The sequence below is a fragment of the Stegostoma tigrinum genome, chromosome 16 (assembly GCF_030684315.1).
Source record: "Stegostoma tigrinum isolate sSteTig4 chromosome 16, sSteTig4.hap1, whole genome shotgun sequence".
NCBI lineage: Eukaryota > Metazoa > Chordata > Chondrichthyes > Orectolobiformes > Stegostomatidae > Stegostoma > Stegostoma tigrinum.
Genome location: NC_081369.1, coordinates 45,627,206 through 45,644,872, shown reverse-complemented (window position 1 = coordinate 45,644,872; position 17,667 = coordinate 45,627,206). Strand labels below are relative to the sequence as shown.

General features: G+C 41.1%; 1 protein-coding gene across 1 annotated transcript in view; it reads right to left on the bottom strand.

Moving 5' to 3' along the window:
• Positions 1–17,667, bottom strand: part of pkd1l2a (polycystic kidney disease 1 like 2a) — a 137,283-nt gene that overhangs the window by 72,997 nt on the left and 46,619 nt on the right. The window contains exons 12-16 of the mRNA XM_059651537.1: positions 13,813–14,020; positions 10,293–10,413; positions 10,019–10,163; positions 4,582–4,782; positions 1,937–2,082 (exon numbers count right to left, since the gene is read on the bottom strand). Of these exons, the coding sequence (XP_059507520.1) occupies positions 1,937–2,082; positions 4,582–4,782; positions 10,019–10,163; positions 10,293–10,413; positions 13,813–14,020 (821 nt within the window). The remainder of the gene's footprint in view (positions 1–1,936; positions 2,083–4,581; positions 4,783–10,018; positions 10,164–10,292; positions 10,414–13,812; positions 14,021–17,667) is intronic.

Here is a 17,667-nt window from a genome sequence, read left to right as displayed (position 1 = left end):
TAGTATTTCCACATAATTGTAAGGTTATTGTGTGCTATATTGCCATTAGGAAGAGAGTGGATAAAGGTGTATTTTTAAGTTAATTTTCTCCCTAAATCAAAAAACAAACACATGCATACTATGAAGGTTTTATGAGGCCGGCAGAGAGGAAAGGCTGCTTGATTATGGAAAACATCACAGTCAAATGCAGGAGAAAAATGAATACATTCAGTTGGGAGACCAATAGATTCAGGAGAGTGATGAATAGATGCATCATATTATCAACAACATCCATTTTATGATCTATGAAGAAGACAAAAATGTACTTGAATGCATCTTAAATTAGTTAGTTAACTTGCTCATTGGATGTAGTGGGTAATTTGTGTCTCACCTTCTTAGTAGACCCATCACAGGGTGATTGGTGAGGTCTGGTGTTTCGATGCAAGTCCCCTGAACCTATGACCCTACTCACCAAACTATTGTGCTGCTCACCAACCCCCAATCACCCTGTACATTTGCCTCCATCACCTCCCTGTTCTCCTATATCATTGGGACGGAGGATCCAGGGTTGCTGGAGTTGGTGCCATGGGTATTCAATGTGCCAAATGTTGGGCACTTCTGTTGAAAGCCTGTGATTCTGACCAGGCTCAATGTCTGATTGGAGCAGTCCTAAATAAGTCAGTAATTAATGGGCAAAAAGTTGAACTTTGCAAGTTGATAGATATCAATGGGACCATCAACATAGGCCCAAGGAACTCACTCAGGTCACCAACATCCAGATTCATGTCTAACTATGTTCCCCTAGGAATTATATCCTAAACATTCGCAAACCTCTCAGCAATCACCTTATTTGGACGACAAGATCCCAGGGCCTGATTTTTCCTCCTGTTCTAACAAGTAGTCATGCAGAATTGTAAGAAACATAGACTCAATGGCACATTCTGTAACTGATTAATAGGCATATTTCCAGTCATATCCTGGGAAAATACTAACAAAAATGTCATGTGATGCTGATGGATGAGGACATCTTGAGGCATCTTAGCAGATAAATCAGCCTTCCCACCATTGCTGCTACGAAAAGCCACATACTTAACTCTGGCCGATAATTTGAATGGGCGAAGGTAAACTTGGCAAAACCTTGGCAGAGTGAAGCCCAGGAAACTGAATCCAAGACTTTATCAGGATATCCTGGAGTTAGTTTTGCATGCAAAACTAACGGGAATTGACATCTGACATAAAACCACCTTGTCAAATCCAGAAGATGGTGAAATAAAGAATGCTAACTTCTTTGAGCCTCTGCAAACGCAGTCCCTCTACTTATTTTGATGACCTGGAGGTAAAGTCTCAATGACTTCTCTGATCCCAAATAGGACTATAAGATATAGGAGCAGAAATAAGCCACTTGACCCACTGAGTTTACTCTGCCATTTGATCATGACTGATGTGATTCTCAATCCTGCTCTTCTGACTTCCCATAACCTTGGATCCCCTTACTAATCAAGAAATCGTCTATCTCTCTCTTAAATGCACTTAATGTCTTGGCCTCCACGGCCTTCTAAGGAAATGAGTTCCACAGATTCACCACCCTCCGGCTGAAGAAATTCCTCCTCACTTCAATTCTAAAGGGTTGCCCCTTCACTGAGGCTGTGCCCTGGTGTCCTAGTTTCTCCTACAAGTAGAAACGTCTTCCACTTTATCCAGGTCTCTTAGTATTCTCAGACTAAAATAATAGTAATGAAAGCAATAATTGTCAATGACCCAAGTCTCCTCATAAGATTGTGTCAACAGTGAGTTAAATACCATTTAACACTGGAGATTAATCATCAATCATTTTAATTCAAAAACTACTCAAAAGAAGGATATGAATGGTGAGTTCTTATTAAAATTCATGATTTTACTGCAACTCCGCACAGCAAGAAAAATTGATCTAATTGTTAACAACATCCCAACAACTCACCACCACTGTAGTAATAACACTGGTAACGGAGCCCACACTGTTTCTGACAGTGACTGTGATATTCAAACGGTTATCACTCTTTTTGTCTCCCAGTGGTAAGTAAGTAGGTGGCAATATTGGTTGTGAATCACAGTGTAAAGGAACATCTGAAAAGACATCAGCACATCATGATTTGAAGTTCTCTGCCTGAATGGATAGAGGAAGTAGATTCAAGACTAGCTTTCAATAGGAAATTGGATAAATACTTGAGCGGAGAAAATAGTTGAGCTATGGGGGAATGGGCACACAGTTATGATCGGTCAAATTACCACTTCACTCAAAATTTGATCTATCTACAATAAAGTCAATTCTTGTCCAGAAAATCCACAAATGAAATAAATCTCCAGTTAAAACATACATTTAAATTTGGACAATATTATCATCCCACTGTAGAAGTAGCACTTCTATGTATTTCACATTATTGTCAGTCATGATGCTCTTGTTATGAGCATTAATTTTAGTACTATGATGGTCCTTTTAAAATAATTTTCTATCATTGCTATATAAATGAAATTTAAGCATATCAATGTATTAGCAAAGTTTCCAAAATTCAGTATTTATACTTGATTGTGCTGTGTGCTCTGTTGCGAAAGTTAAAGAATCATTTTGCTTTTCTGCTTTCATGAGTGGTTGGACAACTCAACTTCAGCTTGCCACCACCTCACAGAGGTGAGTCAGGATTGGTTAAAGTGGTGGTGAGGATTAACTGACAGCCTCTCTCAGAATGTAGGCTGACCCCTAAATCATTTAAGGAAGGCCTCATGCCTCCATCTGATGCATTGTTTATCTTCAACAACTGCTGTAGACCAGGTTTCCCCAACCTCAGGAAACTTTGCAGTTGAACAGAAAGTGAGAACATCCAGATGTGTAGGTAGCAATGCTTGTCCAACATTGCAGCAACGCTTCCTTACAGCCGACCAAACCTCAATAATTGTCTACAGCTCTGGAATCTCCACAATCAGCAAGCTCTCATCTCTGGCCCAAACTCTCTAGCCTCTTGAATGGCCTGACTACTCCAAATTACGCAGGATTCGATTTTCCCTGCTACCAAAGAATGGAAGCCTGACTTACCTCCGATTTGTTGTTCAGCTTTATAGTTGACAGACAAGCAACGTGTCGGTTTAGCTATTCATTGAAAATTTTAAGACAAGCCCAACTTCTGAAACCAAGGGACCTGTGGGACATCTGGAATCCTTTTCACTACAGGTAATTATTTTCACTGTCAATCATACAGCTAGATGTCCAATGGATATTCCAATTTCCAGATATTCTGGATATTATAGAAATCAACTAAATTAACTAAACTGTCAAGAGTGTAAGAGGAAAGGTCAATACTTTATTGATGTGGAGGAAATGTTAACAAGTGTACATTTATTAAATTACCATTACAATATGTCCCATTTGTCCCATTGTTTCATAAAAACTGGGATGAGAATGTTAATGGGCTTCTTCCGTAATTTGCTATTGTAAGAGAAAAAAAAAGTAGGAATTTCTGAAAATACAAAGAAGGTCCTTCAGCTTTTTGAAAGGAAATCATCGATCAATATTTGAGATGCAAACATTTGGTCAATACCCTAGACATCATCAATATTTTCTCTTTGCAGATGTTAATGTACTTGATAACAAGGTATAGAGCTGGGTGAACATAGCAGGCCAGGCAGCTTCAAAGGAGCAAGAAAGCTGATGTTTCAGGTCTGGACCCTTTTTCTGAAGAAGGTTCCAGGCTGGCAACATCAGGTTTCCTTCTCTTCTGATGTGTTCATCCAATTCTACACCGTGTTATCTCAGACTCCAGCATCGGCAGTTCCTATTAACTCTGTTAATGCACTCTGTTAATCTACCTTTTCAGTTTCAAAATCTCCCCTCCCCCAACTGCATCCCAAAACCAGCCTAGCTTGTCCCCGCTTCCCTAACCTGTTCTTCCTCTCACCTATCCCTTCCTCCCACCTCAAGCTGCACCTCCATTTCCTACCTACTAACCTCATCCCGTCTCCTTGACCTGTCCGTCTTCCCTGGGCTGACCTATCCCCTCCCTACCTCCCCACCAATATCTCCTCTCCACCTATCTTCTTTTCTCTCCATCTTCGGTCTGCCTCCCCCTCTCTCCCTATTTATTCCAGAACGCTCTCCCCATCCCCCTCTCTGATGAAGGGTCTAGGCCCTGCTCCTGAGATGCTGATTGGCCTGCTGTGTTCATCCAGCTCCACACTTTGTTACCTTTTCAGTTTGTTTTTTTTCTCTTTTTGTTCTAGTTGCAATTGTTTCTTTCTGAGCAGCGATCACCCCAACTTATTCAATGTCTCATCACACAGCCTATGATTGCATAAATGAAAAGAATAAAATCTAGGTATCACTGCAGAGAATGATAGCATTGTCCTTCATTCATTGGATATGAATTAATCATGGTAAATGTTACGATACAATCTTACAATTTTTGGAGTCCTGTAAAAGGTTAAGAATCTGTCTTTTCTGACAGTGATACTTTTGTAACCATCGGACTATGAATTCCTGTTTTCAGTCTAAATAGTTGAAAGTCCGAATAAACCAAAAGAAACCCAAACCCACGCCTTAAATCAACAATACCTTTGAGACAAACAAGCCATTACCTGGTTTCACAAAGAAACAGTAAGTAAGGTCTGAAGAATTGCAGGATGAGTTAGAGCTGCAGGCGACGGTGCATTTTGCACTGAATTTTGTTGTGACTGTTGATCCTTCTCCGGGAAAAACAATACAGGACAGCTCTGGTAGTGGAGGCATCATACTAACAATGTAATCTTTGTATTTATAATCGCCACTGTCACTTATCCCTAAAAATAAAACATACATGGAACAAATATGCAATTTTATTGCACTTCCATTGTAGTTCCAACAATGTCAACAAAGTACTTGTTATCTTCAACAACAAAAACAAAGTTGCTGGAAAAGCTCAGCAGATCCGTCAGCATCTGTGGGGGATAAAGCAGAGTTAACATTTCGGGTCTGGTGACCCTTCCTCAGAACTGATGGTGGCTGGGAAAATGTCAATTTATATACAGAGAATAGGGAGGTGGGTGGGGTAGGGAGTAAATGATAAGATAGAGCCCAAAGAGAGAGAAAGACAGAGATAGTAGGAACTGCTGATGCTGGAGAATCTGAGATAACAAGGTGTAGAGCTGGATGAACACAGCAGGCCAAAAAATCATTTTCTCAGAAGAGCCAGGAGGAGACATGAGAAGTTGTTGGTGGATAGGATCAGGGTAAACCCTAAGGCTTTCTATAGGTATTTAAGGAATAAAAGAATGACGAGAGTAAGATTAGGGTCAATCAAGGATAGTAGTGGGAAGTTGTGTGTGTAGTCAGAAGAGATAGAGGAAGCACTAAATGAATATTTTTCGACAGTGTTCACTCTAGAAAACGACAATGTTGTCGAGGAGAATACTGAGATAGAGGCTACCAGACTAGGTGGGATTGAGGTTCACAAAGAAGAGATATTAGAAATCCTACAGAGTGCGAAAATAGTTAAGTCCTCTGGGCCAGATGGGATTTATCCTAGGATCCTCTGGGAAGCCAGGGAGGAGATTGCCGAGCCTTTGGCATTGATCTTTAACTTGTCAATGTCTACAGGAATAGTGCCAGAAGACTGGAGGATAGCAAATGTGGTTCCCCTGTTCAAGAAGGGGATTAGAGACAACCCTGGTAATTAGAGACCAGTGAGCCTTACTTCAGTTGTTGGTAAAGTGTTGGAAAAGGTTACAGAGATAGGATTTACAATCATCTAGAAAAGATTAATTTGATTAGGGATAGTCAGCACGGTTTTGTGAAGGGTAGGTTGTGCTTCACAAACCTTATTGAGTTCTTTGAGAAGGTGACCAAACAGGTAGGTGAGAGCAAACCAGTTGATGTGGTGTATATGGATTTCAGCAAGGCGTTCGATAAGGTTCCCCACAATAGGCTATTGTACAAAATGCGGAGGAATGGGATTGTGGGAGATATAGTAGTTTGGATCAGAAATTGGCTTGCTGTAAGAAGGTGGTGGTTGATGGGAAATATTCATCCTGGAGAGCAGTTACTAGTGGTGTATCACAAGGGTCAGTGTTGGATCCACTGCTGCTCGTCATTTTTTTAAACGACCTGCATGAGGGCATAGAAAGATGGGTTAATAAATTTGCAGACGACACTAAGGTCGGTGGAGTTGTAGATAGTGAAGAAGGATGTTGTAGGTTACAGAGACATAGATAAGCTGCAGAGCTGGGCTGAGAGGTGGCAAATGGAGTTTAATGCGGACAAGTGTGATGTGATGCACTTTGATAGGAGTAACTGGAATGCAAAGTACTGGGCTAACGGTCAGATTCTTAGTAGTGTAGATGAGCAGAGAGATCTCGGTGTCCGTGTACACAGATCCTTGAAAGTTGCCACCCAGGTTGACAGGGCTGTTAAGAAGGCATACAGTGTTTTAGCTTTTATTAATAGAGGGATCGAGTTCCGGAACCATGAGGTTATGGTGAAGCTGTACAAAACTCTGGTGCGGCTTCACTTGGAATATTGCGTACAGTTCTGGTCACTGCATTATAAGAAGGATGTGGAAGCTTTGGAAAGGGTGCAGAAGAGATTTACTAGGATGTTGCCTGGTATGGAGGGAAGGCCTTACAAGGAAAGGCTGAGGGACTTGAGGCTGTTTTCATTAGAGAGAAGAAGGTTGAGAGGTGACTTAATTGAGACATATAAGATAATCAGAGGGTTAGATAGGGTGGATAGGGAGACCCTTTTTCCTAGGGTGGTGACGGCGGGCACGAGGGGGTATAGCTTTAAATTAAGGGGTGAAGGATATAGGACAGATGTCAGAGGTAGTTTCTTTACTCGGAGAGTAGTAAGGGTATGGAACGCTTTGCTTGCAATGGGAGTAGATTCGCCAACTTTAAGTGCATTTAAGTCGTTATTGGACAAGCATATGGACGTACGTGGAATAGTGTAAGTTAGATGGGCTTCAGATTGGTATGACAGGTTGGCACAACATCGAGGGCTGAAGGGCCTGTACTGTGCTGTAATGTTCTATAAGGTTCCAGGCCCGAAATGTCAGCATTCCTGCTCCCCTGATGCTGCTTGGCCTGCTGTGTTCATCCAGCTCTACACCTTGTTGGACAGACAAAGAATACATTAATACACTACACACCCGCTTTGTTAGTCACTTTAAGTCCCCATTAACAACTACTCACCCTCCCAGCCAGATTGTTAGCAACTTCTTTGTCTGTCTACCTGTTTTTGTCTCTCTTTGGGCTCTATTTTATCATTTACTCCCTACCCTACTCACCTCCCTATTTTCTGCATATAAACTGACATTTTCCAAGCCACCATCAGTTCTGAGGGAGGGCCACCAGACCCGAAATGTTAACTCTGTTTTCTCCTTCACAGATGCTGCCAGACCTGCTGAGCTTTTCCAGCAACTTTGTTTTTGTTCCTGATTTACAGCATCCGCAGTTCTTTTGGTTTTTACTTGTTATCTTCAACTATCAAAAGTCATTTTCCTGAATGCCTTTCACCTTCAAAGTATATGTAACCAGACAATCAGGAACCAAGCCTAGAAAAATTAGGCAATTGACCAAACTCAGGCAGACTTGTTTCAGATTAGGATCCTAAACAACATTTGACCAGCCATACCAGGCCAGCTTGCCGAGTGCCAGTGCACACCCTTCATATTTTATACCGTAGCAATTCCAGATTTTCCCTGTGATGTTCAGCAAATAGAATAATCAGGTAATGCACCTCAGGAGCAGAATGGTTCACAAAATCAGAAAACAATTGCCCATGTTGACACTCTTCGGTGCTCTTTCTGTCTATATTACTCAGTGTATTAGTGAAAAAGAGGTTGAAGAAACACAAAGAATAGAATTCAGCTAATAATCATTCGTGGTTAAAGAAGAGAAGGAAAGAAAATGCATGTCAGTGAAATTTAATGTCCTGACAACAATTAAGGGAGAGTCAGCAATAGGGAGACAAATATTCAGCAAACCTTTTGGAGACAACACATCGACACTTCCTGTGAAACTTATAAGGCCAGGGCATCAAATAGTGGCAAAACAAATGAAGGGTAAGGAAAATTTAGGTACAGGTGTGAGTTTAATAAACTGATGCAAATCAGCAAGCTTGACTTTTACTTCTGTTTTTTGGCTACTGAAATCATAACTGCACCACCCGAGCATGAAAGAAGGTTATCTTGTGTGCCACATCAAAGTTTAATTCCGATGTATCTGTGCCACTTTTTCTCCGAAGAGCCAAGTTTCAGTTCACAGCTGACCAATACAGTCTTTGCACGTGACAGGTCTTGAATCTCATGTATGAGCACAGCTTGATGTGATGTGATTTTTCTGTACATTAGCACATTTAACACATACCACAGGAAGCGTCTTATTATACAAATTAGACATATCAGATTTTTCAAACAAACATATAGTCTGGATTATATCAGAGATAATGAGAACTGCAGATGCTGGAGAATCCAAGATAATAAAGTGTGAAGCTGAATGAACACAGCAGGCCAAGCAGCATCTCAGGAGCACAAAAGCTGACGTTTCGGGCCTAGACCCTTCAGCAGAGAGGGGAATGGGGAGAGGGATACACCTCCTCCCACCCATCCTCCTGCAAAAATTCTATCCCCTATTCCCAATTTGTCCGCCTCTGCCGCATCTGCTCCCACGATGAGGCATTCCACTCCCGCACATCCCAGATGTCCAAGTTCTTCAAGGACCACAACCTTCCCCCTGCAGTGGTCAAGAGCGCCCTTGACCGCGTCTCCCACATTTCCTGCAACACATCCCTCACACCCCGCCCCCACCACAACCGCCCAAAGAGGATCCCCCTCGTTCTCACATAGCAACCTACCAACCTCTGGACACAACGCATCATCCTCCGACACTTCCGCCATCTACAATCCGACCCCACCACCCAAGACATTTTTCCATCCCCACCCTTGTCTGCCTTCCGGAGAGACCACTCTCTCCATGACTCCCTTGTTCGCTCCACACTCCCCTCCAACCCAACCACACCCAGCACCTTCCCCTGCAACCGCAGGAAATGCTACACTTGCCCCCACACCTCCTCCCTCACCCCTATCCCAGGCCCCAAGATGACTTTCCACATTAAGCAGAGGTTCATCTGCACATCTGCCAATGTGGTATACTATATCCATTGTACCTGGTGTGGCTTCCTCTACATCGGGGAAACCAAGCGGAGGCTTGGAGACCGCTTTGCAGAACACCTCCACTCGGTTCGCAACAAACAACTGCACCTCCCAGTTGCGAACCATTTTAACTCCCCCTCCCATTCTTTCGACGACATGTCTGTCATGGGCCTCCTGCAGTGCCACAAGGATGTCACCCGAAGGTTTCAGGAACAGCAACTCATATTCCGCTTGGTAACCCTGCAGCTCAATGGTATCAATGTGGACTTCACCAGCTTCAAAATCTCCCCTCCCCCCACTGCATCCCTAAACCAGCCCAGTTCGTCCCCTCTCCCCACTGCACTACACAACCAGCCCAGCTCATCCCCTTCCCCAACTGCATCCCAAAGCCAGTCCAGCCTGTCTCTGCCTCCCTAACCTGTTCTTCCTCTCAACCATCCCTTCCTCCCACCCCAAGCCGCACCTCCATCGCCTACCTACTGACCTCATCCCACCTCCTTGACCTGTCTGTCTTCCCTGGACTGACCTATCCCCTCCCTACCTCCCCACCTACACCCTCTCCACCTATCTTCTTTACTCTCCATCTTCGGTCCGCCTCCCCCTCTCTCCCTGTTTATTCCAGTTCCCTCTCCCCATCCCCCTCTCTGATGAAGGGTCTAGGCCCGAAACGTCAGCTTTTGTGCTCCTGAGATGCTGCTTGGCCTGCTGTGTTCATCCAGCTTCACACTTTATTATCTTAGTCTGGATTATATTTCTACTTATACCGTACCATTAAATTTTGCAGTCTTTTGGCTGATTTAAATTTGAGCTGTTTCCACCAACAAATAGTTACTCACTTTAACATTTTTTAAAAGCAAGATTGATTGGTAAGGAGATTGATTGTGACCTACCGACTGCCCTCACTTTTAATACAGGAGCAAAATTAACAAGATCTTCCTGTCCCAAGACAAGAACAGCTGTGTTTTCCCGCATTAAGGTCAATGATTCCCGAGCAATATTTGCCTGTTTGATATTACAGGCAGGAGGCAGGTTGATCTAAAGTAAAAAGTATGCATACTATTACGTTGCCAAAAAGTAAGATAAGATTAACTGCGATATTAAAAAGTGCTCTATTTGCACTGATATTTTTATAGTTTAATGATTAGTAGTTTTATTTTCCTTTACCTGGTGTTTTGAAGGATTCACTCTATACCAATTATATTTAACTGGATTCTTGCAATCTTGACAATCAACAATCAACGTAACACTTTTTGAAATGTCCACTGGACTGCAATTGTTCTTGCATCTAAAATGTAGCACTCAATAAATTAGTTTCATTTGCAAGTTACAACTGTTGTGACTAGACCGGTGGCGCTCGACTTTTTTGCATTGATGTGCCACATAGACCAGAGCATAACCTTATATGGGTGCAAAAGTATATTTAGAAACTTTCACATCATTATGAAACCTGTAAATACCACATTCATCAGTTTTTAGTATACATCAATTTAATGTCAGTTTTATTAGATTTCATAAAAACCAAAGGAACTGCAGTTGCTGTAAATCAGGAACAGAAAATTTCAGGAACAACAAACCATTACAGGAAGGATGTGGAAGCATTGGAAAAGGTGCGGAGGAGATTTACCAGGATGTTGCCTGGTCTGGAGCGAAGGCCTTATGAAGAAAGGCTGAGGGACTTGGGTCTGTTCTCATTGGAGAGAAGGCGGCTAAGAAGGGACTTAACAGTGACATACAAGATAATCAGAGGATTAGATAGGGTGGATAGTGAGAGTCTTTTTCCTAGGATGATGACGTCAGCTTGTACGAGGGGGCATACCTACAAATTGAGGGGTGATAGATTTAAGACAGATGTCAGAGGCAGGTTCTACATTCAGAGAGTGGTAAAGGCATGGAACGCCCTGCCTGCCAATGTAATTAACTCAGCCACATTAGGGGCATTTAAACAGTCCTTGGATAAGCATATGGATGATGCTGGGATAGTGTAGGGGGATGGGCTTAGATTAGTTCACAGGTCGGTGCAACATCGAGGGCCGAAGGGCTTGTTCTGCACTGTATTGTTCTATGTTCTATATTCTATGCTCTAAAACAAAGTTGCTGGAGAAGCTTTGCAGGTCTGGCAGCATCTGTATCAGTTTTGACGAAGGGTCAAAAACTTTAACTGTGATTTTTTTTCTTCACCGATGCTGTCAGACCTGCTGAGCTTTTCCAGAAACTTTGTTTTTGTTATTAGATTTCATTTCTTTCCAATGTGCGTAACCATCCCTTTAAAACAGTTTGGTTTTTACGGGGGTTATAGAGTCTAACGATGCATGTTTCCAGAAGATTAAAAAAAGAGAAAATCTGCCTAATTTAAAACATTACACTTGCCAAGTCAGAGAGCTCTCTGAGGTTGTCTGAGAAATTATGAAAAAATGTGTTGAGAGCTCACTGGGATCTTTTCATATGAGCCTCCCTTATTAAATATTACTTTGATAAATGAAAAAAAACCTCCAAATTTCACAAACAATTGGCTCCTTTTAATTGTATCCTGTCCACCACATTTATTTTCTGACTGGATAGAAATTCTGCATTAATATGGCTGTATTCATAGGAAAACAATGTATTAACCTGTAATGGCCCAGAGTATTAACACGGCCAATGGCTGCAGCATTTGGGATGACTTCCAATGATGCCCTGTTGCACCAAGATGGCACACATGACAAACCTTGCATCAGTCTAGGAATGGGATGCCCCCTGTCTCTGGGCCCAATATGGTTACCATCGCTGATTCTGGCTCTTTGTTGTTTTAGAAGGCAACAGCACCAATTCCAGCCTGGATAACAAAGTGTGGAGCTGGATGAACACAGCAGGCCAAGCAGCATCTCAGGAGCACAAAAGCTGATGTTTTGAGTCCGAAATGCCAGCTTTTGTGCTCCTAAGGTGCTGCTTGGCCTGCTGTGATCACCAAGATGCACACATTGTTATCTCGGATTCTCCAGCATCTGCAGTTCCATTATCTCGATCCCAATTCCAGCCTGGCCTGATTTGGTGCGCTGTATTGTTACGCTCTGGCTGGCCCTAAGTGGCCCACGGCCTAAAGGTTGGGCACCTCTTGGTTAGACAACTAAAGTTCACAACAAAGTATTTACTTTTCCCTGGAGTATTCTAAATGAAAATATAACATAAATACCTTTTTATGTATCTCAGTGTTATGTTTTATTTTGTTTCATAATGCTCTTGTGAAGCACTTTGAGATATTTCATTATATTGAGGCATTATATAAACTGAAATGGTTGTTATATTTTGAAGATATCAAAAGCTGCTTACTAATAAATTAGCAATCAAACTCAGATGACTTAGGATCCCACTGTTAATAAGTTCTCATTGCCTCAGGCTCTGTCATACATTTTGTTGCATCTCCTGGAGTCACTCAAAGAGTTTTTCTTGAACTAAATCACTCCCACAGACTCACAGTTCTTGTTGCCTTAACCAAACATTCTTACCCAATACTATCATTGATTGCAAAGATAATGAACTTGCCTCTTGAGTACAAACTGATCTCCTGTGAGGTAAAATTCTATTCTAAACACTACGATTTGCTAAGACCTTTGCTTTAAAAATAATATTATGTACATTTAGCACTATGTTATGTTGAATGCATCATTTTACAATTATCACCAAAAATGTTTTATGATAATATGAGACTGTGAGCAGGAACAAGCCCAATTTGAAATATGATTTTTAAAAAATATTTTCATTAAAGTTTGAAATATTTTGGAGTCAACAATGGTGTGAGATTGAGAACCGCTGTCTTTGTTATCCAACGGTAATGGAAAGATCGGAGTGCGATGGAGAGAAGTTTACGTCAGAGTTGCCTGATATGTTTATGTCCTACTCTTATTGTCAATTCTGAGTAGACTACAAATTTATGCCACCTAATTTTGTGTGGTAAATGTCATGTGCAAAAGCTGATTGCAAACCCATCCATAGTATTGCGTATACTAGCAACATCTTCTGATAACCCCTTACCATGTCAAAGGACAAAACGTTTTTATTTGAAAATTCAGCCAACAATGCATCCTAAAATGTCACAACCTGGGGCTGCTGTCACTATATCCATTCGACTGAGATTATCTTAATGTTGTTGCTTATGTCTTTGCTCATATTATCATCATCTTTTCAAGGGTCAAATAGAAAGAAAATGCATTTTGGTCAAAAAACCCACTAGTAATTTCCATGGGAAACTATAAACTATACCCAGAAACCACTATGTCCAAGGATGTTCATTAGTGCATCAGTGAGGATTCAACTCTGAACTGGTATTGCAGTTTAGCATGGTGAGGATTGGTGAAAGAAATCTAGAACTGGAAGCCTCTAATCTCATTTGATTCAGGATACACATTCTAAATGATGGCAAACTTGTAAGAAGCTAGACTTTGTGCCATTACCAAGCTTGGAAACTGTTAAAAGGTAAGAAAGAAATCTGCCTGGTGACGTTATCCTTACCTTCAAAATATTGCATAATGACAATACACTTTGAATCAAGGCCCAGGACTATAATTAAACTGGGTACCTAGTTATATAACATCTAAATGCATACAATACTATTGCTGAAAATGACTTGCAAACTACGCATGGAAAATTGATCTCACTCATTAACCATCCTACAAACAGTAATGTTCAAACAGTAATGTGACTCTCCTACCTGATATTCATGCCCTTTTTGCTCTTCTTGGTGAAGATCAGACATTTTTCTGCTGTACTGTTCATTGTGTCAGGTTTACTTACAGTTAGTTTGATTGAAATGAAAGAATTAGGTGGAGGTAGGCAAGATGGATGGATGGTCAGGTCTTGGTAAGCTGTAACAATTTGGTTCTTTTGCACACAAATATCCCATAATGGCCAGCATATACCTTCAAAAGACAAAGAGAGATAACATGCAGACAATAATGAATTACCATTTCATGTTTAATATAGGAATATAATTTAATATAGATTGGAACATCACAGCAGTTGCTCGGTTTACTGTCTGAAATTTAAGCCTTTTAATATGTGAGTCAGTTGCACGTTGTCTTTGCAACAGAACAGATATTAGTACGAATTTTAAAATCAATTTAAAAATATATGATACCTGAGGGTAGCCTGAGACACTCACTGTAACCATTACTATTTTATCTCAACGGCTGTTCAACCCACAAAGTGTACCAGTCCACCGTTAACACTAAGTTATGTTATTATATGTTTAACAGCAGCCTATAGATAAGATTAACTCGACAAATCAAGTGTGAAGTAGTGTAACCTAGCATAAAGAATTACAGTACTCAGGTTTTGCTCCATGATTCTTTTGGCTTTAAATAACAGCAGCCGGTTCTCCATGTTGTTGCACATGGAAAGTAAAGACCAAAGGCACTTTGCAGGTCAAGAAGATTTGGAGGATAGAGACTCATTGAGCTGTGGAGAGGAAAGAAAGGACAGCAGAGAGGGAGGGAAAGAATGGAGGAGAAGGCAAGTTTGAGAAGGGAAATCAGGGATCCTTCCGTCACTACACCATTACTTCCCCTCAACAGGATAGATTTTCATTGGCACTGCTGGTAGAAACAGAGTTGTGATTTCTCTATATTGATGTAGTAAGCCTTACTGGTCCATTCCACACCTGTTTAAAATAATCCATTGACAGTTTCAGTGGGCCATACTATCAGATAGTGGGGGAGCCTGCCTAACTCAGAGAGAAAAAAGGCCTTCACAAAATACCAATTGTAGTGTGCAGATCACTTTTCAAAATTTCTTACGATTATCAAAAAAAATTGCAGCTTTGATTTTGTTCAGTTTGTAGCTTGATAAGAGTTGAGGGAGAAAAAGAGATAAATTTTAGCCAGATGCATTTTAACCAGAAAAATACCAATTTATCATTTACTGCAGAAGAAAGGGACTGGAACCTGTGCACAAGTTTGGAGATAGAGCATATGAGGGGGAAATATGTCGGAATATTTGCCTAGCTTGAAGTTTCTGGAAAATTCTACAGTAATCTTCAAAGTATAAGTCCACAACAAAGAACATTAGGTCAATGGAGAAGGAGGGTAACTTACTTTTAAATCCATAAGCAGAATGTAGTGGAGGTCCAAACTTGGGTTGAGAAGTCCATAATCATGAGATTATTGAAGGAAAATTGGAGGGTCTCTTCGACAAAACTAGTGGAATGATCCCCTGAAGTCATGTATTTTAGAGAATTGTTGGAACACTGCAGAGTAATCAATATGAATTCCAGAGAATTATGGATACTTGATTTCATCTCTGGAGGAAAAATGAATGCACTCCAAGGTCTTATAACTTATAAAGGTGGAATTGAAAAGTGGAAGGGAAAATGGTTATATACTCTAAGTCTTGAAAAACGAGCATTAAGTTAATATTGCTTGCTTTAGTTATATGTGATATGGTTTCTTCTAGTTTAAGAACATAAGATCTTCTGGCAAATTTCTGTCAGTTAATACATTTCTGAAGAAGGATCATTGGATTTGAAATATTAACTCTGATTCCTTTCCACAGATGTGCCAGACCTGCTGGGTGTTTTCTGCAATTTTTGTTTTTGTTTCTGATTCCTAACATGCACATTTTTTTTTTTCGTTTCTCCTTTCAGTTAATGACTGGTGTTGTGATAGTAAAAATGGACCATCAAAATGTAACTTTCATAATTTGAAGTTAGTATCTGCAATTTTCATGGTCTAAAGCTGTTTTTTAAATATAGGCTCTACTGTCCTAAAGTGGCGATTGAGATCACCTGACAGGCCGCTCTGGATAACTCACGCGTGATACAAAAAAAAAGTGACATTACAATTCCCATTTTAATCAAGCAGTACTGAAAATCAGTGAAGTTTGAAGAAATACACATTTCTTATTTTACGTCTGGCACCATCAGTGGAGAGAAAGCAGAGTTAACGTTTCAAGTCCAGTGACTCTTCTTCAGAACTGATAGTTCCAAGGAAATTGTGGTATTTGTATTGAAAGCAAGGCTGCTGGGAGAGAGGGTTTGATGGAGGGAGGGGAGCAAGCGGATAGGCGGAAATAGAGCCCAGTGAGAGAGAATGACAGTTAGGAAGGCAATGAGATAGTTGGTAGTATGCTTAAGAGAAAGGGAAGTTGGTAATGGGAACTACAAGTTGGGGAAAATAGGTTAGTTGAGCTGAAAGCAGCCCATGTGACAACAGAGTCTGTGTGGAGTGGATCAAGGACATGGAATAAAGTGTTCAGTTTCTAAGCTGATTGAATTCCATATTGAGTCCTGGAGGCTGCAGAGTCCCCAGTTTGAAATGAGATGCTGTTCTACCAGCTTGAGCTGAGCCTCACTGGACCACTGCAGCAAGCCCACGGCAGAAATGTTGGCCAGGAAACATGGTGGTGTGTTAAAGTGGCAGGCAATCGAAAACTCAGGGTCATTTTTGCAGACAATAAATAGGTGTTCTGCAAAGCCTTCCGGCCTTCAGGACAATTTTACAGCCTGAACACCTTGTTCTATGTCTTTTACCCAACCCCACACCACAGGCATTGTCATAACCTGGGCTGCTTTCAGCACAGTTTATCCATTTTCAGCCTTCTGGTCTTTGGTCCCCATTATTAGCTTTTCTTTCTCTTGAGCATACTATCATCCGTCTCCCTTTTTCCCTAACTGTCATTCTGTCTCTCTAGATTTCATCTCTGCCTGTCAACTCACTCCCTTTCCAACCACAATCTTGGTCTTCAGCCAAAATACCACCTTTTCCGAGCTATAATCGACTCTGAAGAAGAATCACTAGAAGAAGAGTTCATTCTGCTTTCTTTCAAAGATGCTGCCAGACCTCTTGGACTTTCTGCAGCAATTTCTGCTTTTGTCTACAAAATGTTAGATTGCGTCAGAGCAATCTAATAGAACTGTTTAAAATAATTAACAAAATATGTAGATAAAATTAAAAATGTAGTGTGAATTTTTTAATAAATTCTTGCTTGGTGGCTAATAGAAAACACTCTTATGCCTGGACGTCTTCCTGGAAATATGTTGTGATGGATTAAGTCATGTCTGAGACACAGAAGGACTGCACAGACTGGATGTGCTCTGGATGGAGAGTGTGATAAGTGGAGTCCAATTGTTGCGATTAAAACTCTTCAATATTTTCTGAAATTACCCAAATGTGAGTAAAGATAAGTTCACTTCCAAGTTCATAGAACAGAGAACATAGAACAGTACAGCACAGTACAGGCCCTTCGGCCCATGATGTTGTGCTGACCTATGATCCTACTAAGATCAATCTGCCCTGTAAACCCTACATTTTACTATCCTCCATGTGCCTATCCAAGAGTCGCTTAAAAGCCTCTAAAATGTCTGACTCCACTACCACTGCCAGCAGTGCATTCCACACGCCCACCATTCTCTGTGTAAAGAACCTACCACTGACATTTCTCCGATACCTTCCTCCAATCACCTTAAAACATGGATGACATTAAACGGGCACTGACAACTAATATAGTGTCAGGTGGGAATATTCGGCAGGGAGACAAAACATTTTGGAATGTGGACAGACTAATTTATCAA